This window comes from Rhinopithecus bieti, unplaced genomic scaffold (genome assembly GCF_001698545.2).
Source record: "Rhinopithecus bieti isolate Rb0 unplaced genomic scaffold, ASM169854v2 scaffold_7673, whole genome shotgun sequence".
NCBI classification, from domain to species: Eukaryota; Metazoa; Chordata; class Mammalia; order Primates; family Cercopithecidae; genus Rhinopithecus; species Rhinopithecus bieti.
The window spans coordinates 6,697,310-6,719,833 of NW_016806375.1; the positions used below are offsets into that span (position 1 = coordinate 6,697,310).

Sequence of the window (22,524 nt, forward strand, 5' to 3'; positions counted from 1 at the left end):
TTGGATTAAACAAGGGTACTATGGTGGGACTTCTCAGGACTTTTGGCAATGTGCATTGTGAGTCTACAAGAGAAGGGATGTGATGTGCTCTTTCATGGCACAGTGGTTGTGGCAGAGGTGCTGTGATTTCCTCAACCAGAGGCCATTCCTTTTCTGCCCTCCTCTCTTCTTCTTTGTTGGTAGAGAGCCTGGTTCCCCCTGTTGAGGCTGAAAATGCCAAATGCCCAGTTTCCCAGCCCTTATTGCAGCAGGGGCATAGACATATCCCTAGTTCTGGCCAGTGGGATCCGAGCCAAAGTCTACTGAGGACTTCGGAGAAGTTTTTCCGACTACAATAGACATGCAATAGACTTTCTTGTTTTTTGATGTGATTGTGTGAGGACATGATGCCTGGAGCCACAGAAGCCTCTTATAAACATAGAGGACATGTGGCTGAGGGCAAGAGCCAATATGCTGAGGATGGTGGGGCACAGAGATGCAAACAACCTGGGCTCTGGACTCCATCCCTGAGCTGCTGAATGTACTAACTCTGCACCTTGGATTTCTGGTTGTGCAAGACAACATGTTCTCACCGTTGAAGCCACTTGTAATAAGGTGCTCTCCTACCTGCAGCTGGAAGGATCTTGCCTAATAAGAGTGGTAAGCCGGTCTCTCTGAGTCAGACAGGCTGGAATTCATTCCTGGCTCTCCCAGCGGTAATTGTGGTTCTCTTCAAAGCTATTTCCTCATTTAGGAGATGGAGATATTAATAATGGCTACTTCTTGGGTTGTTTCAGAAGCTTAAATGAGATGATGGGTGTGAAGTGCTCGCATAGAACTTGGAACATTGCTGGTGGTTAGTAATAAGGCACTATTATTATTATTATTTTTGATCACAGAACTTCTTTGTTGTTGGAACGTCCTCTACCATCTTGAGGGATCCTGCATTCTACAGAAAACAATCTGAGTGATGTTTACTTTTACCAAACTTTCTCATTTTACAGAAGGAGAAACTGAGGTCAAAGGAGTGGCCGCTGTTTTGGTGCTTTTATTTTGAAAAATGTGCAGGGGTCAGCCTCTTCCCATGTCAGTCATTTCCACTCCCACACAAGAAACAACAGAAGGACGCAGGTTTAGGGTTGAAATGATGTGCTTTTATGGGAAACAAAAATATCCAACAACAATAACAAAAGCCCTTCAATCTCGCCAAGTTCTTAACCAGTGACAATGAGGCAGCTTCCATGATTGCTTCTGGCTGGGGACGATTCTAAAGGGTCAGGAAAGTGAAAAGACATTGGCCAAAAAGAGAAGTTGCAGGGAGGGCTGACATCCTACATGAGAACACAGCAGACTTCCCTGTGGCTCCTCACCCTATCACCCCTTCAACTTAGAATCTCCTCCCGATCTACAAAGATCCTTCCTGAATTTTCCTCAGATGCACTCTCTTTCAGAAAGCTTTCCTTGGTCTGCTCTAACTGCATATGACTTTTCATTAACATCACGCACACTTTCTCATTCCTTCTCTGATCACTTTCTGCCTTACATCCGTTATGTTTGGGTACATGCCTTATGATACCCACTATTGGTAGGCATGTCCCTGAGACCAAGTCCCAGGTTGATTCACCCCTGTGCTCCCCTCCCCCTCCCCCATTCAGTGCTCAGTATTCAGCAGGTGCTCAACATCAGAGGTGCTCAGTGAGGGTTTGTTCAATTTAAGTCAGTTCTACATTTGCCATGTCACATCACCAGTCTCTTGAGAGTCATTATTGTCATTTTCACTTCTTCATCCTTCCTCCATGATCTCAAAATGGTCTGACTCAAGGCATCTCCAAGAAGGAACAGCCCCCACCAAACATTGCCCACTCAAGGTGAAAGGTTTGGAGAGGAGAAGAGAGGTTAAGTTTTCTCCCCTGTTCAGGGAGGCGAGCAGGCAGGAAAGGAAGCCACCGGGGAAATCCGGGATGGCCATGAGCGATGTTGGCCAACACTTCATTTTGGAATCTCATAAGCAGCCACTCTTCCAAAAGTTTCCCTGTGAAACATGGCCAACTTTGCAGCAGGAGCCGAGGACCGGTGGGGGTATGTTATGGTTGCCCTGCCAGCCCACAGACCAGAGGCATAGACCAAGAACCTTTCTTTGGGACATGGCCTATTTTCTCTCTGGAGGGCGGTGAGAGTTGTCTGTCTGGTTGTTCAGTTGGAGCTCTGGTGGGAACATTAGCCCTGCGGTGTGTTGAGTTGTCAGGCACATAGATTGTAATAAGGCTAAAGAATACAAGCTGCAGTCATGGGCCTCTCCTTGAAAGGGGGAAGGGTCAGGAGGTGCTGGGAGCAGTGAGGGAGAGAGGAGGGTCCCAAGAAATCCTGCAGCTCTGATTCTAACAGGTGCCCTGCTGTATCTCCCACTTCCGCTCCCTCTCCTTTCCTCTGGTTCTCCAAGTCCAGGTCAGGCAAAGGGGCCAGTTGGAAGTGGTGGACGGAAGGGAAGGGCCTTTTCCTTTTCCTACCATGAATCCTAGATTCGGACAAGGGAGAGTTTACAATCCAGGGCAGAAGGAGGAGGGTTAGGGAGCTGAGGAGAGGCCTAGGCCCTGTCCACTTCTGTTGACTGGTGAATCTGTTGACTGAATCTCAAATAACTATATTTGAGATTCACACTTTTAACTGCATTGCCCCCAGAGAGCACGGAGCTCCTAATTGGGGGTGTTGAGAAAGTTCTTCGTGGGTGCTCAAAGGCGCTCATTGATTTGGGGAGATTGCTGCAGATCTTCCCATGGGAGGGCCCCTCTGGGGCCAGTAAGGTGTGGAAACCACATGGTCAGCATCAGCCCTAGAAATTTAAGAAAGGGGCCACGAAGCAGAGAGAAGAGAGACTTTTTCAGGCACCTTCTTTAGGAAAGAGAGTTGGACCTTGGGGCACTCAAGTTAGGACAGATGTTTCAGTATAAAAAGGATCCCCAATAAAAGGACAGAGTCCCCTCAAATCCCTTCCCAGATCCCACAGCACTTAGAAAAGAGAAAGTAAGGAGCATAAAAATATCTCGATGACGTGGGCTTGCCTGACAGTACAGAAAAGCAAGTCTCATGGCAGGCAGTGTGTCCCATTACACAAGAGAGGATTATACCGAGCTTCAGTAGAGAGATTTTACATATATCTTTATATAAATGCATATATATTTATAGAGCCTCTGCCTAGAACAGCCGGGCTTGCTTCTTCAGTTCATTCCTCTTCCAGAGGGCCAGCCGGTCAAACTCAGAGATGGTCATGCCAAAGACTTGGTAGAACTCTTCCTGGGACAGGTGGCGCTGAAGGAGGCAGGGCAGGTGGGGGTGGGGGGACAGAGAAAGAGAGCAGCATGAGGATGCAAGATGTGGGGGCAGGTGGAGGCAGCAGTGGGTGCTGCGTGTTCCCTCCGGGCACCCTGTGCCTTGCATGGTGCCTGAGCCTGGGACGTGTGTGATGAATATTTGTTGAATGAGTGAATACGGAATGAACACTTCCCCAGGGAGGACTCTGGAGCTGATTTGGCTGAAGAGGCCTCCTGTGCCTATGACTCAAGTGGGGCTTCTGCTTCCACTACATACCCCTTGGAGTCCCCTGTTGACTCCTTCCCTTTCTGCATGCCTGCTCCATGTATTTGCATCCAGAAGTGTGTGTGGATTCACGCTATCCCACTCCCCTTTGAGAGAAAAAGGAGCCATGTCCAAGATTTTAGGGGATATTTCCTCTTACTGATGTTTTAACAAATGATTTGGAAGGCTGTTCATCAGGCCGGTCAATGAAAACATTACTGCTCATAATTTTGATGCACCAAAGTGTCCTTTTATCTTTTCTGATATGAAAACAAATATGCTTTATAATCAAACCCTTGTCTGCATTCTATAGTAGATTCTCCCCTCTTTCTGGCCTCCTTCCCTTCCTCCCTTCTAAGCAGCTTTAAAAGTGTGATACATTGTTAAAAGCTTTTAGAGTTAGAAACATACAGCACTTAAAATGTAAAATGTTAACAATTGGTGTATTTAGTGAACGGTAGATGGATGTTCATTTTACTATTCTTGAAACTTTCCTGGAGAGCTAAAATTTTTCAAAATGGAATTTAAAATTAAGTTTAAAAAGAGAAATATATGGCATATATACTGCTGGAAACTTAATGGGTTCACTTAAGCTGGCTTGTTGGTAGCAATTACCTGAGCTAATTGGGTAATGAAGGAGATTCAATGAAAATTATGTATGTGACCAGACAGTAATTTGTCAGTTTTTCGGCTTGTTGTCACTGTGAACTATTTTTTTTTTTTTGAGACAGAGTTTGGCTTTGTTGCCCAGGCTGGAGTGCAGTGGCATGATATCAGCTCACTGCAACCTCCAGCTCCCTGGTTCAAGTGATTCTTCTGCCTCAGCCTCCCAAGTAGCTGGGACTACAGGTATGCGCCACCACGCCGGACTAATTTTTTGGTATTTTAGTAGAGGTGGGGTTTCACCATATTGCCTAGGCTGGTCTTGAACTCCTGAGCTCAATCTGCCCTCCTCAGCCTCTCAAAGTGCTGGGATTACAGGTGTGAGCCACGGCGCATGGCCATGTGAACTAACATTTTCACCATACCTTCAGAATTTCAAGCAAAGGTAATATTGACAATTTTTGGTCAATAATTTTTTAAGTAGTAGAGCTGGGACCAAAGTCCAGGCAAAATGCATTACATTCCCAATGCCCCTCTTGGTCAGCCCCATTAAAAAATTCATAAGTAAGTCTTTCTATTATGAAAAATGTCAAAACTACACGAAAGAGAGAAAACAGGACAAAGCCCATGTCCACTATCCAGATCCAGTAATTGTGAGGTTTTCCACATTTGCTTCATTTATCTATTTTATTTGCTGAAATATTTTAAAGCAAAGCCTAGACTTTGTGTCAGTTCATTCCTGTGCACTTGAGAATCTATCTCAAAACACACTGGACATTTTCTCACGTTGTGGTTACACAATGCCATGAGTAAACCCAAGAAAATTTAACGAGAATTCCTCAGAATTCCCTGATACCTGCCCATTACAAAGTTCCTGTCTTGAAAATGTCTTTTTACAGTTGGTTTGTCTGAATTAGGACCCAGGCAGTGCCCACACATTACATTTGCTTGTTAGATCCCTAAGACCCTGCCTCTTTCTTTGTACTATTGACTTGTCCATGTTTGTGCTACTCAAGTAAGTGATGAAAGACACCCTGGATAGGAGAGTCCCCCTCTCTGCTACTTCCATGGTAAAGACTGAGGGAAACTGTACTTTAGAATCATTTGTTGTTGTTGGAGGGTGGTGGTCGGTATTGGTTCTCTAGTTGAGTTTCTCCACCATGTTCAAAAATCTTTGTTATGAGACTTGATATAAAGGAATGGTAGAGTCACCCTCAAGTAACGTGTTCAAAAGTCACCCTCAAGTAACGTGCTCACAAGTAGGACACATTGGAAGGAGACCAGGGCTTCTCTCCTCTAAGGGCCAGCTGGGGCCTCCTTTCTCCCTCCAGTTCTCAAGGCCCCTAATGCCACCACTGTCCATCTGACATTTGCCATAGAAAGGTGTTAAAGCAGGAAGGTTAAGAGAGCAGCTCTTAGAACCGGGGAGATATGGCCATGTGACTATGGACAAGTTACTTAACCCCTCCTGAACTTCAATTTCCTTTTGTGGAAAATGGGAGCTTCCTAGTGTCTGCATCATATATACCATGAGGGTGAATGAGCAGATACAGGTCATGTGCTCAGCACTCAAGGGCACACAGAAAGCACTCAATCTGGTCACTTTCACTATCATGGTGATCTTTTCATGCACCTGTTACATCGTGTGATCTGCTCCCAGTTTCCTTGGATTTCATCTTCTCCTCTTCATCTCTGTTGTGCTCACGTGACCCTAGACATACTCACCTTCTGCTATGTTCAAACACAACAAGCTCACTCCTGCATCAAGGTCTCAACACTGGCTGTTCTCTCTGCCCAGAAGGTTCTTCCTTCTTATAAAAGCATGCCCAACTCCCTCAACTACTTCGAACCTTTGCTTACATGTCATGCATCCAATGAGACCAACTCTGATGATGCTATTTAAAACTGCAACTCGCCTCTTCCTCTCCTAATCCCCTTCTCTTCTCTCTTTTAACTTTTTTCCTTAGCACTCATTACCTTCTAACACACGGTGTCATTTATTTTTTCTTTGTGTTGACAATATTGACACAAATAAAGAAGACACATCCTGTGTCTCACACAAGAATATAAGTTCCAAGAGGGCAGGGGTCTCTGCTTTGTTCATTGATATATTGCAAGCATCTTGAACAGTACCTGGATGCTTCTGTGGACATAGGAGGAGAGCTAGGTTTGCTCCCTGCCCTCAGGGGGCCCCCAGTCTCAGGACTGTACATAAAACTAGTGCTTCTGATGGTGGAAGAAGGGGAGGCAGCACAAGGCTCAAGTTAAGCTCCCTCAGTTCAAACTTGGATTCTGTTAAAACTAGGTGATCAGCTTTGGCCAAATGACAGCCTTGCTGAATCTTTATTTTCTCCTCTGTAAGGTGAGGATGATTCAGTAAATATTTGTTGGATGACTGAATATCTATTCTCTGAGCTCCTTGAGGACAGGGTCACAGTCTTCCTTCTTCAGTCCCCTCCTGGAATTAGTGCAGGAGGCTGGGGCAGTGTCTTTAGCCCATGGGCCTCAGCTCAGGCTACGCTTTAGACATCCTTGGGTGCTTTTAAATAGTTCTGAGGCCTGAGCTCCTTCCCCAAATTGTGATTGAATCGGCCTACCGTGGGGCCCCTGTATGGTATTTTTAAAAAGCTCTCTGGGTGATTCTGATGTCCTGAAGAATGTTTCCATCCCTAAAAACTGGCTTCACTGAGCTGCCCTGGGAGCTGTCCCCTTCAGCACTGGTGGACACTCTCATTTGGAGACAGCGAAAGGAGGAGGCCCTTGTTAAAATGTGAGGAGAATCACCCACTTCTAGCAACCCAGCATGCTAGAGCTGGAAGAACTCGCAGAGCTTCCTGGCTAACGTACATTCCTCTCCTGCCCCAACCCTCCACCCTGGGCCAACTCCATGCCAGCAAGTCAAGGGCGGCTTGTATGCTCTTCCCGAGGAGTGCTGAACCTCCTGTTTCAGAAGCCTGCACTCAATTCCATAAACATTTTCTAACACCTCTCCCAGCCCAGGCCCTGTGGTAAAGGACAGACAATGTTTGTCCCTAAGAAATTCAGGGCCAGGCAGAGGAAATGGACACATCCATGATCTGATACACAGGAGAGTGAGAGGTGCTTGATGCACTTTGGATAGAAGGCTGGAGGAGGTCAAAGGACAAGGGGAGTGACCCCTCCTGTAGGAGGGTTGGAGGAAGCTTTGGGGCACAGGGATTACTAGTGTGGAGCCCTGAGGAGCAAGGAGGCTGGTGAGATGGGAAGGGCATTGATATGGCTTGGCTGTGTCCCCACCCAAATCTCACCTTGAATTGTAATAATCCCCACATGTCAAGGATGGGGCCAGGTGGAGATAATTGAATCTTGGGGGCAGTTTTCCATATACTGTTCTCCTGGTAGTGAATAAGTCTCATGAGATCTGATGATTTTATAATGGGGAGTTCCCCTGCACAAGCTCTCTTGCCTGCTGCCATGTAAGACGTGACTTTACTCCTCCTTTGCCTTCCACTATGATTGTGAGGAGTCCCCAGCCATGTGGAACTGTGAGACCATTAAACCTTTTTTTTCCTTTATAAATTACCCAGTCTCGGGTATGTCTTTATTAGCCGCATGAGAACAGACTAATAACAGGCATTCTAGGGAGAGAGAGAGGCAGGGAGTGGCAACAGGCTGCAAGGGGCAGAGTGTGCTCCAGCACCAGAGGAGCTCAGGAACTGGAACTCCACACCGGGCGGTCTGGACTGCTCAAATGTCCGGCACCATGTTCAGGCCCACCTCTGCACTTTTATTTATGCTGTTCTCCTCTCCACCTCCATCGATACCAAACTCTACTTGTCTTCCTAGTTCATTTACATCCTTCCTTTTTCTGCAAACCTGTGTTGACTGCCTCAGGCCTTAGTGGTCTTCCCTGGACAACAGTAATCTAATGTTCATTGGGCACTTCATACTCAGTATGTTGCCAGACTCTATGCTAAGGGCTTTATGGGTATTGGCTCACTCACTTCTCTTGGCAGCATGAGGGAAGCACACCAATCACTCTCACTTTACAGAGGAGAAAACCAAGTTGCAGCGAGGTTGTCGCTTGGTTAAAGCTGCCCGCCTAGTGATGGCAGAATCAGAGTTTGAACCTAGGGAGTTTGACTCAAGACTTACTTATGCCTTTTTTTCCTTCTACATAGTGCTGCCTCCCTCTGTCCCCCATCACAAGCACAAGTTTTATGCACAATCCTGAGACTGCGGGCCCCTTGGGGGCAGGAAGCAAATCTAGCTCTTCTGCAGTTCTGCAGAAGCATCGGCCCTAGTGGAGGATTTACTGTCTCTGTGCACCACAGACACTAACTGAATTGAAGAGGAGGCAGCAAAGAACAGTATGGGGCAGTTTTGGGGGAACAGCTTGGGGCAGTTTTGGGGAAGAGCTTGGGGAAGTTTTGGGCTGAGGAAATTGGTTCAAGTCCCTGCTTTTTCAAAAAGCTGTGTGATCTTAAAGCCACTCTTCCACCCAGCCCTCTTGAGCTGGATTAGACCAAGCAACTTCTAAAATTTCTTCGAACCCAAGAGCTCCTGCTCAGTTTTTTAGACTTACCTCTAAACGGGTCCTGTCTACATCCTTGGGCAGACGGTTTCTTCCTCTTGTAGTCACCAGCAGCAGTTCATAAGGGTAGATCTAAGGAGAAAGGGGGGTGGTCCCCAGCTTGGGTGAGGGTGGTAGGCTTGTTCCTTTCAGGTATATTTTGTGTCTGGGCTCTCTGTTCTATCCAGAAAGGGCCAGAAATTAAGTCTGGAGGAAGGGCTGGATCTGCCCTTCTTATGGTTTCCCAGCAGCCTTAAAATACCTCCTCTCAAAAGGCAAGGCCCCAGAGAGTCTTCTAATACTACTAGGAATAAGCTTGGAGGTATTTGCCATGTGCCCATGGTATAATATGGGCACATGACCTACCAAATGTAAGTGTCTAATATTTGGCGACTGGCAAGTCACCAGAGTGTCTCTAAAGCCCAGGGAGAGTATCTGATTTCAGTAGGCAAGAGACCTAGGGCAGGATTCAGGAAAAGTGGGCCAAGGAGGGACAGGAAATGTTGGTCTTGAAAGGACCCCTGGGGTTATTTATCTCTGTTCCTTTCCCTACATAGACAGTGCTGTCATCCTCCTGGTGATCCCCAGTGTAGCAGCTCCAAGAATCCTGGAGACCCCCAGGGTCTATGCACATCCTTTACCTTGTACTCTGCAGAGAGAAAAAGAGACACACACACAGAATGGAGCCCATCAGTCTTCGCTTTGCATCACTACACGGGCCTCTGTCTTACTCTCTTAGGGGGTCTGGCCTCTATTGTCTCTTTCTCTTGACCACCAGAGACCTTGTCCTTGCTGAATTCACCCTGAAGGACAATCAAGAGTGGTATGAGCACAGTGGAAGGCTGAAGGTAGGGGTTGGGCTGATCTTGAGATAGTTCTAAGGAAAAAATGGCCTTAGAGATATTTAGAATAGAAATTAGAAGAATCTGAGATCTGAAACACATGGACAAGATCCTCTGTCTTCTGTGGGGAATCCTTCGAGATTCTAATGTGGGCCCCTGCTGCCTGAGTTTGTTCTTAGGAGCTGGTCAAGGTTGGTGTGAAAGCCTCACTGGCAGAGAGCAGAAAGCTCTTGGAATTCTTACTGGGAACAGTGTGCATTTGGCTCTGAGTGCTTCCTCCACCAGGGCTGGCAGGCAACCCTTGCTCCACCGTCCGGGGAGAGAAGAGCAGCACTCTGTGATGGTTCTGGGAACCCAGATGGAACAGGTGGCCTGGAGATCACCCAAGGCCAGGACTTGAGAGGATGAGGGAAGAGCATGGGTAAAGGGAGAGGGTGGGAAGTGAAAGAGAGTAAGAACTCAGGGTTGGACACAGCCCAGTGTGGGGACAGAATCTGTAGCCATCATTTGCCGAGGGTCAAGCAGCAGTTTTGAGTGGTACATCCGGAGGCCCTCTCCCTGCAGACCCCCTGCAGGCCTGCACTCACCTCGCATGCCCCAGTTGACTGCGTTCATGCTGTCGTAGTGGAAGAGGTCTGCGCTGGGCATCTGCAGAAGAGACAGAACCAGGGCTGGCCTGAGATAAGCTCACTTCTGCCTCCCTGAAGCACTCACCCACCTCCAGAAAATGAACCAGTGCTTGTGGGACATAGGGCCTTCTCAGCAGCCTCTGTCTCAAGTTAGGGAAAGTTAACTCGCTGCTCCATCCCTGTGCTTTGTCCTGGCACATGCTGGGCACTCAATGTATATCCATTTATTTGGTGAATTTCACTTCATGCTCTCTTTCATTGCTCAAATACCCCTTTTTCTAGGAGATTTGCCCTGACAACCTGGTTGGAAGTTGCAAGTCACTCCTTCCATGAACTCTCAATTCTTATCCTGCTCATCATTTTTCTTTTTCCATAACAGCACGCTCAGGGAGCTCAGAATGTACAGGCCATGTTAGAGACCAGTGGAGCACAGCAGTTGGGGGTGGGCTGTGGGATCAGCTGGCCTGGGCTTGAATCCTGGCTCTACCACTTCTTGTTGAAGAGTGTGGGCAAGTCACCTCACCTCTCTGTGCCTTTCTGCATGCACAAAGTAGGGTAAATGATAGTAACCACCTCCTTGGGTTGTGAAGGACAAAACAAATTAGTGCTTGCAAAGTGTTTAGCTGAGTCCCCGGCACAGAGTTATTGCCCAATAAATACTAGTTGTTCCCAAGCCCCTCCGATGGGGGCCCCTTTTCATGAAGGGGTCACCAGGGAGGGGAGCAAGTCATTGCCATACGGTTATTTCAGTTAACCCACCACTAGCCCCAGGACCTTTGCCCAGATTTCACCTTACAACAAGCTAATATGGGATCTAATAGCATTTTGGGGACAGCATCACCCCCGCATCTCCCAGCACAGCTTCTTACCCTGTGCAGCCCATTTCTTCGGTAGGCAGGCAGGGAGGCAGATTTGGAGATGAGAGGATCTGAAAAGAAGGATCTAGAGCAATTACCAGGAGTCTCAAGCCATGAGTCCCTCTCCCCGAGGTCATCTGGCCACCAACGCCCAATATTGCTCCCAACCTAGCAGGAAGGGGTGGAGGCCAGAGGCCACCAATTCTTCCTGATGCTCTCCAGATTTGCAACTTGACAGTCTCTGGGGGCATTTCACTCTAGCAGAATTCTAGGTACCTGCCCAAGGTACCCACTCATACACTCTTCTGTCCTTGATCTGCATATCTCTATCTTCCTGTGATAGACCCCTGTGTCCTGGCCACAGGCTGGCTCTGGACAAAGGCCCTGGAATTGAAGTCAAGCTCAGAACCCAGGTAGGAAGGCTCCCAGGTGGTAGAAGAGGTATGTGCACTTTTTTCTCTCTGGGACCATCGTTTGGGGATGGCAATCCTAGTTCCAGACCCCCAAATGCAGACCCACAATCTGAAAAATACAATGGGGTAGACTATTTGAGGTCAGGAGTGTGCTGGGACATCCACACTGTATGGTCATTAGAGCTATGGAGAACTGCAGCTGACATAGCTCTGTCCCTTATGGGACATGATGGGCTGAAGGTAGGGCAGGCAGAACTTACCACTGTCAGCCAGGTAGTGAGACCGAGGGGCTGCAGGAGAGAAAAGCTGAAGGTCATTGCTCATGAGGACAGACAAACATGGTGGAGACAATTTACGGGGACAAAGAGATGTGGCTTCCATACCCGGTCCCCCTGGCTGTCTGGGAAAAGGCGCTTCTTTCAGCCCCTCCTTCCCCACTGGTCAGTTTTAAATTGTTGCACTTGCACCCCATCTCCCTCCCCTGTCCAGCTCCTAGCCTGGCACCTAGCACAGGGCAGGTGCTCTGTGATATTTGTTGCGCAGATGTGGTTGAACAGGGTTGAACTGCAAACAGCACTGGTGCACTGCACAGACTCCAGAGCCAGGGGTTGAACACAGTGGCCCTCAGTGGTCAGGCAGGAAAACAGGCTCAGCAGTTCATCCTGGCTCTGCCATTAGTAGATATCTAACTTCAGACAATCTAATTAATCACGCTTCAGTTTTCTCATCTGCAAAATGGGGAGTGATAGTCTCCTTTGTAGGATTACTGTGAAGAATATGTGACACAATACAGTAAGATACTTAGCATAGTGCCTGACGCATCTATAACACTCCATAAAACTGATTTTGTCATTATTGCCACCAACATCAACATCTTCAATCTCACTGAGAGTCAAGGTGTAGTATGGGGAAGAGGGAAGAGCTTGTGGCCTTTGGGCCACTCCAACTTGGGTCTGATCCTGGTTCAGTCACTTACTGGCTTTCTCACTTGGAGCAAGTGGCTTAACCTGAGTTCTCTCATCTATAAAGTGGGTGAAAATAATCCCTCTACATTGCAGCTCTACAGGAGTGTAACATACCTACAAATGCCTGGCACAAGAAGTATAACAAATGATGCATTTTATTATCCATAAAGTATTGATCTGAGATGAGATTTCCTGGCAGGATTGCATCTCACAGGAGTAAGAAAAGGAGGAGGCAGACAGAGAGAGAGTGAGTGTGTGTGTGTGTGTGTGTGTGTGTGTGTGTGTGTGTCCAGGAATAGGGAGGCGCTTGCAATGAGATTTTCAAGAAGTGTTTGAATAAAGCCCCTGCTTATATAACTTCAAGTCATGGTACACTCATTACCTCAGGAGGCCATCTCTTGCATCTTTGAGCCATTCTGATGATTATAAGACATTTTTCTTTACACTGAATCTGACTGAAAGTCAGAGCTTCAGATGCCCCAAAGCAATGGAAGTGACTGCTCCAGGCAGAGCACGCTCTTATATGGTGCCCCATACAGCCCCTTTCCAAATCTGTATTCTAGACCTTGATGAAGCTCCCAGAGGGGGCATTACAGGGTTTGGGGCTAACCTTTGTGGCCAGCCTCTTCTGATTTTTTTGTTAGCCCAGGGGATTGAGACTGGGCTGGCTACATTCCAATAGAACCTAATTTATAAAAACAGGCAAGGAAGCTGATTAAGTAAGCTCCATTACTGATAAATTGAGTGATCTTGGGCAAGTCACCAAAGGCTTCTGTGCCTTTACTCCCCATATGTATATGTAGGGTGATAAGGGCACCCCACCCACCACAGGGCTGCTGTGAGGAAGAAGAGAGAGGATGCACGGGCTGTGCCTCAAGGGAGCCTGACTCAGAGAGAACAGCTGACACTGCCAGCTAGTCACGGAGGAAGGTGTCCCCACCCTGTTGGGCTTCCAGAGCAGTACTTACAGCCATTGAGGGACATCTCATAGCCAGCTGTGTGCAGGGCCTCCCGGCTGCTGGTGGAGCTCCGGGGAGGGGTCCAGGGGTCTGCATAGGAGCTCGACCGGGCCTTCATCTCTTCCTTCAGAATCAGCCGGCCAATTCCACTTTGGAGCTGAGGGTGGGGGAAGAGCAAGATGAAGTTAGAAGGAAAACAAAGGACACTGAGATCCAACGGGCTTGGGCAAGGCTGAGGATCGCTTTCCCTATAGCAGCCTGCTCTCACGTTTGCCTTTCCAGCATCCCTCCCACATTGTGGCACCCATATTTCCTGTTGCAACCTCATCTTGTCTTCCACAAGTTGTCCTGTGGTCTGGGTGGGGGTCTGGTGGTGGGCACAAAAAAGCAAGCCTGGCCAGTGACAGGATCCCATTGTCCTGGCACAGTAATTGATTCAACAATGGGCAGATAGCCACCTTTTTCTTTTTAACTGAGGTGAAAATTACATAACTTCTAATTAACCATTTTAAAGGGAATGATTCAGTGGCATTTAGTGCATTCACAATGTTGTGCAACTACCACCTCTATCTCGTTTCTAAATACCATTATTTCCCCCAAAGGAGATCCCATACCCATGAAGCACTCACTCCCCATTCCCCTCTCCCCCAGGGGCCTGGGAACCACCAATCTATGTTCTGTGTCTATGGATTTGCCTAGTCTGCATATTTCATGGAAATGGAATCACACAATACGTGACCTTGTGTCTGGCTGCTTTTATTAAGCATAATGTTTTCAAGGTTCATCTGCATTGTGACATGTATCACTACTTCACTTCTTTTCATGGCTGAATAATATTCCACTGTATGGACATACCATATTTTGTCTATTCATGAGCTGATGGACATTTGGATTATTTCCATATATTAGCTGTTGTGAATAGTGCTGCCATGAATATGAGTATATATGTATTTGTTTAAGTCCTGTTTTTAATTCTTCTGGGTATATATCTAGGAGTGGAATTGCTGGATCATATGGTAATTTTACATTTAATTTTTGAGGAACCACCAAATTGTTTTCCACAGTGGCTGGAACAAGGGTTTCACCAGCAATGAACAAGGGTTGCAAGCACCTGCTTACCATTATGTGAAAATAGCTTGCCTGACTATGAAGCCAATCCAGAGGCAAGCCCCACAAGTGAAAAGACAAATTTTCTATGGCATTTTTTTGAGCAGTTGGATCTAGTCATACCTTAAGCTAAGGCTATCATTTGATTTTTCAGTTACGCAAAGCTATGCTTTTCTTTTTTCTAAGTGGGCTTGAATTTGTTTTTTGTCACTTGCAAATGAAAAGATCCTTAGCAATATACCCAAATGAAAAGATCCTCAGTGATATATGCTCTAAGCATCTTACTCAGTGGTGTGGCCTGCTCACCTTGTGCATGCTGCGGTCAAAAGCATCCTCCTCTCCTCCAGATGAGAACCTTCTGGCTCGGGGCACTGTCAAAAGACAGCTAAGATCAGCATGTGTACCCCACTCAGCCTGGCTTAAGGCATTTTTTTTTTTTTTTAAAGAAAAGCCACTTTTCTTTCTTTTTAATCTTATTTTTCAATGGAAACAGTCTCGTTTAAGCTAAGCCTCACATCAGCTGAAAGAGGTCTCTGCTGCCTTTGTGGTCTCTGAACACTCATCTTCCGTAGGGATGGATCACTGCACACTTGGTTATAGTTGTATTTGTATCTTACCTTCTTTTCTAGATGAAGACTTCTATGAGAGTAGCAAAAGAGTCATCCTTTTATTAAATTTTTAAATTTTTGAGACAGGGGCTCACTCTGTCACCCAGGCTAGGATGCAGTGGTGTGATCATGGCTCTTTGTAGCCTCAAGCCCCTGGGCTCAAGGAATCCTCCTGCCTCAGCCTCCCATGTAGCTGGGACCACAGGTATACACCATCATGCCCAGATAATTTTTTAAAATTTTTTTGTAGCGATGAAATGCCATGTTGTCCAGGCTGGTCTCAATTTCCTGGGCTCAAGTGATCTTCCCACCTTGACCTCCCAAAGTGCTGGGATTATGGGTGCGAGCCACGATGCCCAGCCCCAAAGAGTTATCTCTGAGCTTCCATGAAGCTTTGCTCAGAATGCACATTCAATTAGTAAAGACATTGAATCAGAGTGGATCTTGATGAAAATTTTCCCCCCATACTTGAGAGGAATAGCTTGGATTGTATGATTGGGTGAGGTGGTATCTGAAGACCACTGAGACCCCCTTACCAGAAGCCTTCCACCTTCCCACATCCTCTCTTTCTCCATCCTCCAAACCATTTTTTACCCTACAGCCAAAGTGGTCTCTCAAAAGCACAAATGTGATCGTGCCACTACTTTCAATGTGATCGTGCCACTCACTGTTTAGGATAACAATCAAAATGTTTACCTCAACCCTCAAAACCCCGGGGGAACTCCTCCCTCATCTCTACTGCTTCTCTTCCTCTGTGAGTTCAAGGTTAAGTGGACAGCCTTTTCTTTCCTTCAATGGAATCCTTCCTCACATCTTGGGTATTTGCAGAGGTATTTCTATACTCTCTGCTATGTTACATCCTTGCCACCCTCCTGATGGCAGCTGAGTGACTGCATCCAAGAAGCTTTTGTCATCTTCAGGCTGGACAGCAGGCTCCTGTCATCAGCTCTCCTACCTTCTGTGCATCACCTTCCTCTCATGGCTGGGGCCTATGTCTTCTCCACAAGGGCAGGGACCTGGTCTGTTTTGCTCCCCAGTGTATTGCTAGGGTCCATGGCCAGTGTTTAGTATATATTTGTTGAATGAATAAACACCCTCAGTTATAAACTCTCTAAGCACTCTTATTCAGAATGATTGTATAAAGGAGTCAGCAACTGTTCTGAACACCTGTGTCCTTGGCACAAGTGATAGGGCCCTGGCCCTAGGCTCCTATGGGGGTGCTACCTTTGGGGGACCCGTGGTAGGTCCAGTACTCAGACTCCGAAGCATAGTAGGGGTCTGGTGAGTAGGCGGGACTGTACTTGGAGGTCTGGCTGATGTCTTCACTTGTTTTGCTCTTGGTTGCTGTAGACAAATCACCTGCAAAGGACCCAAGGAAAGCACTTCAGGAAGGCAGAGTGACCGGGCTGGGACTGTGTACCCTTTTCCTATCTCTACCAGGCTCCAGCCCAGGGGAGTGAGGCCACTTCAAGGTCAGGGCTCTCTGTTAGGACTGGGCCATGGAGCATCGGAGCTGGAAAAGCACTGGGGCCAAACCCTCATTTTGGATTTAGTAATCGAAGCACCAGAGAGGGGAAGGGGCTTACTTAAGACCACATAGCATGTGAGCACCAGAACTGGACCAGACCCCAGCCCAGGGCTCTTTCCAGCACATTCCATGGATTTCCAGGTCTGTTCCAGAATGAACTCTAAGGGTATGGCTCCTCAAATAAGACTCTACAGGTGCCAGGTGAGCCCCAGCCCTCACCTTCCTAGCCCTTTAGAAGCCTGCCTTGTTATAAATTCCAACTCCATCATTCCTCACAACCTGAGATGGCCTATTCTGCTCAGGGACTACATGGCCTGAAGGAAGGAGTGCTAGACAGGGAGTCAGCAAAGCTGGATTCTGGTCCCAGCTCTGCCACTTTACTCAGCTGCAACACTGGGCAGGCCCTACCATCTCTGCCTTGGTTTCCTCATCTGTATGTGTCAGAATTGGTCTGCTGGCTCAGGTGCCATCCAGCTTCAAGCTTCCACCTGAAGTAAGCCCAGGACAGGGGTGACCAAAAAGACCCACTGCAGTCACAACTACTTAGAGAGCAGTGACTTCTAGTGGCCCAAACGTGGGTGACAGGCTGGTAAGGCAGAGAGAGGGGCTGGGGAAGTGTGTGTGGCTGCGTGACCATTTCTCATGGTCAACTACAGGAAGCTTTAGGGACAAGCTCTGTGCTCTGTGGAGCCAGAGTGGCAGAGGGTGGTGGATCAGCTTCAGCTAGCCCCAGGTTATGCAGCCGCCACAACCACATTCGCTTCCAAAGCTTTCAGATTCTCTCTTTGACTTGGGTCCTGGGCAGCCAATCCTGGCTGATTACATTTAGCTTTTTCCTCTGCCCTCTTTTCCAAGCAGCCCACCTCCACCCCAGACTCCTCTTGAGTCTGCTTTAGTGCCACCCCTCAAAGCCCACCTGGAAAATCCCACGAAGTCCTGAGAAGCTTGCGACCTGGGGGCCTGTTCTAGGCAAAAAGCCAAACCACCTTTGTCAGGTTGGTTTCTTTCTGTGGGTACTCAGGGGACATGGCATGTCCTTCACAGGCTGGTACAGATGTCCACACGCTCACAGACTCACCTCGGACGCCCTGCTTAGCCCCCTCTGGAACCAAGGATGTCTGTCTAAACTGTAGAATGTTAGGCACCCAGAGCCACTATTTAAACTTGTACTGTCCACTCCACCAGCTAATTAGTTCAGAACCTGGTGCAGGACTGCTTCATTCATCTCCAAGCTCCACCGATTCTGGGCCTCGCTTTGTTATCCAGCTAGACGCTTAAGCAAGTGCGGGTGCATAGGGTGGCAGCTGCTCCTCTGCAGCTTCAATGGAAGGGATGTGCTCATTCAATCGACGCTTAGTAAGTACTTTTTGCAAAAATGAACAGGTGGTGTCAGTGATTAATGACTTGGTGGTTTTCATACCAAGTGCAGGTAGGAATCATGGACAAAGCCAGTTATAGTGCAGATTCTTAGTTCACACTCTCAATATTTATAATTAAGGGAGTCTGGGACAAGGAAGGGGCCAGGCAATCTGCCTTTTAAGTGTCTGTCAGGTGCAGATGGTCCATAGATCATTCTTTAAGAAACACTAAATCAAAGAATGAATGAAAGAAGGAAGTGACCCTCTGCTTCTTACGCATCTATATCTCCTCTGCAAGTCTCCATCCACTCTCAGGAGACTGTGACTGAGAACAACTTAGAGCAGGGGTTCCCAAGCTGGGCTGAGCATCAGAATCACTTGGAGAAACTGTGACAAATACGAAATTCGAATTCAGTAAGCCTGGGGTGGGGCCCAGGAATCTGTATGCGTCCCATGTTATGCTAATGAACACTTTGAGTATTAATGCCTTGGAGTGTGTCTCTCCCAGGGGTATGTGCATTTTACAAAGGTTTTACCAATTATGGAACTTAGGATGCCAGACAGCAGGTAAGGGGGAGATTGCAAAGGTGGTGGGAAAGAACTCAGGGGACATGAGGACTTTGTTCTTTTGAAATGACACCAAACTCCTCCCTAATGTCACCCTGGGTGACGGGGCAGTCAACAAGAAGGACCAAGATGCAGCCTTGTGTTTTGTGGCTCCTGGTGGCCTGTGCAGGGCCATCTGCATAGATGGTTAACCTCCCCCTTCTCCTTGTGTGGCCAAGTCCTCTCTGCCTCTGACCATACCATGCCGTTTGTAGATCGGGGGTTTCCGGTAGATGTTACTGTCTCCAGCTGCCAGACAGACCGGGAAGGGACAGTGGGGAGGGGAGAGAGAGAGAGACAGGAGAAAAGGAGACAGTACTCGGTCAGTTGATCTCAGAAGGGGCAACAACTTTTTCCAAGGGGCCACCATCTTTTTCCCCTGGTGACTTCCTCTTCCAAAGTTGAACTTCCAACCTCATCCCAACAGGTTCCAAGTAAGGTGCAGGAAGAGGAATGGATGGATCCAAGTGGTGCTGAGGAAGGGACCCGGGGCTTGAAGGGTGAGCATGCAGGCACAGGGGTATGTGTGCTCAGCAGAGCCCCATGCAAGAAGGTGTCCACTGTCTCCACTAGTGGCCACACCTCATTCCATGTGAAAATCCCCAGGATGTTGCAGCCGAATTTCAGCTTACCTCCCTCCCCCTCCCTCGAAGACAGACAGGATGGGACCCCTCTAGGGCAGCTGAGGAAGGTGTAGATGAAACAGCAGCATGAGCTCTTGAGGGGAATGTGAGTGGGGAGTGAAAAACTGAGCTTGGTGTCAGGAGACTGAGGTCCAGGCCTGGCTCTGCTGTGACTCAGAGGGAGACCTTGTCCAAACCACACCCACTCAGTCATCTAGCCCCTGTCTTCCTCTCAATTCCTATCACGACCTGCGGTCACATGACATGATAGTGCTGTTCCCTCTGCCTGGGATGTCTTTCCTGGGCTTCTTCACAGGCTGGTTCCTCATCGGTTTTTTTTTTTTGAGACAGAGTCTCGCTCTGTCACCCAGGCTGGAGTGCAGTGCCACGATCTTGGCTCACTGCAACCTCCGCCTCCCAGGGTCAAGCAATTTTCCTGCTTCAGCCTCCTGAGTAGCTGGGATTACAGGTACGTGCCACCACGCCCAGGTAATTTTTGTATTTTTAGTAGAGATGGCGTTTCACCATGTTGGACAGGTTGGTCTCGAACTCCTGACCTCATGACCCACACGCCTAGGCCTCCCAAAGTGCTGGGATTACAGGCGTGAGCCACCAGGCCGGGCTCCTTCTCATCTTTCAGCTTTAATATGACCTCCTCCAAGAAGCTCTTCCTGACTGCCCCATCTAGCCTGGCCTCTCTCAGCCCCATCATATCTCAGGATCGCCTGTTTTATTTATGTTTATGGCACCTATCGCTACCTGAAATTATCCTCTATATATTTGTTTCCTCATTTTTTATCTCTCTTCCTACATTAGTACATAAAATACCAAATACCATGAAGGCAGGATCTGTGCTGGGTGGAGCACAGTTGTGACCTCTGGGCCCAGAACAGTGCTTGGCTGTACAGAAGGAATAACAGGGGCTTGGGAAGCCAAGTAACTGGCCCACAGTCATGAGCTTATAAGCAGCTGCATCGGATTCCATCCCAAGAGCTTTGAAGCCAAAGCATGTGGCCTTCACCACTGTGTGCTCCTGCTGCGGCCCTCACAGCCCTCAGGCATTCGTGGTATCTCACTCGAGCTCCCTGCCTCTTTTCTTCCCTGGACTGCTTCTTTGACGTCCTAATGGAGGTTGGTTTTGTCAAGTGAATAATCTGAAGCCAGTGGGTGTGTTGGGGTTGGAGGACAGGGTTGGTGCAGGTGCTTGGTTAGGGGGCTCCCTCAGGAACCAGCTTCTCGGTGCCTGTGTGGCATCGAGGGGGAGACTCAGGCACCTGTGACCCCACGGAGCATGCATCCATCCCCGGAATTCCGGGCTGGCAGTGCCTACCTGGGATGTGAAAGTGCTTGGGAGCCTGGTAAGAGGTTGGAGTGGAGGACCTCACATCTAACTGGCTATGGTATGGAGAGCTCCGGCCACTCTCGGGCCCTGGAGCACGCAGGCAGTGGTCCCCAGAGAAAACAGAGGCACAGAGAAAACAGGCATTAACGCGGTGGCAGTTAAGGAAGCAGTGAGGTGATGACAGCAGAGATGGGGGATGGGCTGGGGCGTCCCAGCGTGCTCAGGCTCCAGGGCGGAAGCAGCATGTGCTCTCATGCACCACAGTGGCAGAAACAAGCTTGACCTTGCTTCCTGACTTGATCCCAAAGTCAGATTTTGTGAGGTGTAAAGACGAACTCTACTGAGCTCCAGGAAGGCATCTTAGTTTGTCCCTCTTTTCTCCCCAACCATCCCTGAACCTCCCGCTTTTGGACGCTCCCTTAATTGCTCCTTTCCTCCATCCAAGTGCCGGCTTCACCCCCAACCTCACGGTGACTGTGGATGGCCTGACTGGACTGGCTGGGGTGGCCCTCGGGTGAAGGCCAGTTCATAGTCATATTTCTGGTCTCTTGGTTCTGCCCTCTGGATGGGGCAGGCCATGAGGATGGTGGAGTCTTCTTCCAGTCAGGGCCACAGGGCCAACTGCCAGCCCCCTCTCCTGGAAGCTCACCACCCACCTTCCTGTTGCTTCTCAGTGCCACACACTCCTCCATCCCCCTGCTATCTCAGGGACTCAGAGAGGCCCAGCTGATCACCTGGGTGGCCACAGGCCTCCAGAGGGCCACACTGTGATGGAGATTGTGGGGGAGCCTTGTGCCCTCTGCAGCAGGGACTCCAAGTCACTACATTGTTTCCCTGGCTCTTCCTCTCCCTTCAGGACCTCCCCCTTCCTTACCAGAGCGGTAGTAGTGGTGAGGTGAGCGGGAGAAGGTGGGGGACATGCCCTGGCGGCTGTAGGTGGGGGAGTCTATGTACCCCGGGCTGGAGGCCCGTCTCTGCCGGAGGTCCAGGTTCATGTAGATGTCCTGGGGGAGGAAATGGGGCTGTGAGCATGGCTGGCCGTTAAGTGGGCCTGTGGCCCAAGGGTCTAGCAGGCAGGTGGGCATGACATGGAATCTAGGATTCTAGGGGTTGAGGCATGAATACAGAGACCCTCCCTACCGCCAAGTTATACACACAGCCCGAGGAAGGTGGCAAAGAATTTCCAGGGCTTTCCCCCAACACTTACAGGCCCTTGAATGGAATCCATGGGGTCAATCCCTGGAATACTGACCAGGGATCCCAGAAGCCTGAGGGAGGCCATCTCTGGGCAAGAAGGGCAGATTTCCATCCTGTACGCCACTGCCACTTCCTCCAGGACATGCACCCGACTCTCTCCAGAGCTTCCCTGCTTGCAGGGAGCACCTTGGGCAAGGGCTTAAACACCTTTGGGGGGCTGGGGATGGGTGAAGTCCACATAAAGGGGCACAATTATATATCATCTTAATTCTCTACCAGCTGAATTACCTGGGAGTAGGGAGATAATGTTCCCAGCGACTTAGAAGTGAAGAGTTTGAAGGCAGTTGTGGAACGAGCAGAAGGAATGACAGGAGGACAAGAGGAAGGACAGAGCATGGTTAGACGGGTCGGCAGAGAGGGCCTGCAGCAGTCCCTCAGTACCCCTTTCTAGATAACAGCCTCGCTGGGAATTCCAGAGGGTCAGACTACTGATAGGAGGCAGGACACCTTGAGATTATGCCCGCCTTTTAGGAAGGGAAAAACCAAATCCCAGAGAGAGAATGCAAAGGCTCAGGGCCACTCAGGGCAGAAGTGGCAGGGACTTGACTTGGACCCAGGCTTCTGTACCGCATGCTCAGGGCTATTGTCACCACCCTTCCCTGTCTCTCTACTGGTTCATGACCCCTCTGCGGTTCATGAAGACAATGCCCAGGGCAGGGCACCCAAATATATGGCTAAGCAGGGGCCAGGCTGCTGCCACCAACAAGGGAGTTGAGCTGGTGG

General features: G+C 48.7%; 1 protein-coding gene across 7 annotated transcripts in view; it reads right to left on the reverse strand.

Annotated features, from left to right (window-relative positions):
• Nucleotides 1–1,111: 1,111 nt before the first annotated feature.
• ABLIM3 (actin binding LIM protein family member 3) overlaps nt 1,112–22,524 on the reverse strand; it is a 119,391-nt gene continuing 97,978 nt past the window's right edge. For 2 of the 7 annotated variants that reach the window (XM_017875833.1, XM_017875834.1), the window contains 10 exons: nt 21,419–21,548; nt 16,312–16,446; nt 14,786–14,850; nt 13,382–13,529; nt 11,709–11,738; nt 11,048–11,106; nt 10,137–10,197; nt 9,349–9,356; nt 8,720–8,800; nt 1,112–3,285 (listed from right to left, as the gene is read on the reverse strand). In XM_017875833.1, coding sequence (XP_017731322.1) covers nt 3,172–3,285; nt 8,720–8,800; nt 9,349–9,356; nt 10,137–10,197; nt 11,048–11,106; nt 11,709–11,738; nt 13,382–13,529; nt 14,786–14,850; nt 16,312–16,446; nt 21,419–21,548 — 831 coding nt within the window. In that variant the 3' untranslated portion in view covers nt 1,112–3,171. Of the gene's footprint in view, nt 3,286–8,719; nt 8,801–9,348; nt 9,357–10,136; nt 10,198–11,047; nt 11,107–11,708; nt 11,739–13,381; nt 13,530–14,785; nt 14,851–16,311; nt 16,447–18,780; nt 18,829–20,532; nt 20,632–21,418; nt 21,549–22,029; nt 22,060–22,524 lie in introns of all 7 variants that reach the window. The other 5 variants (XM_017875828.1, XM_017875829.1, XM_017875831.1 and 2 more) reach the window with 5 other exon arrangements.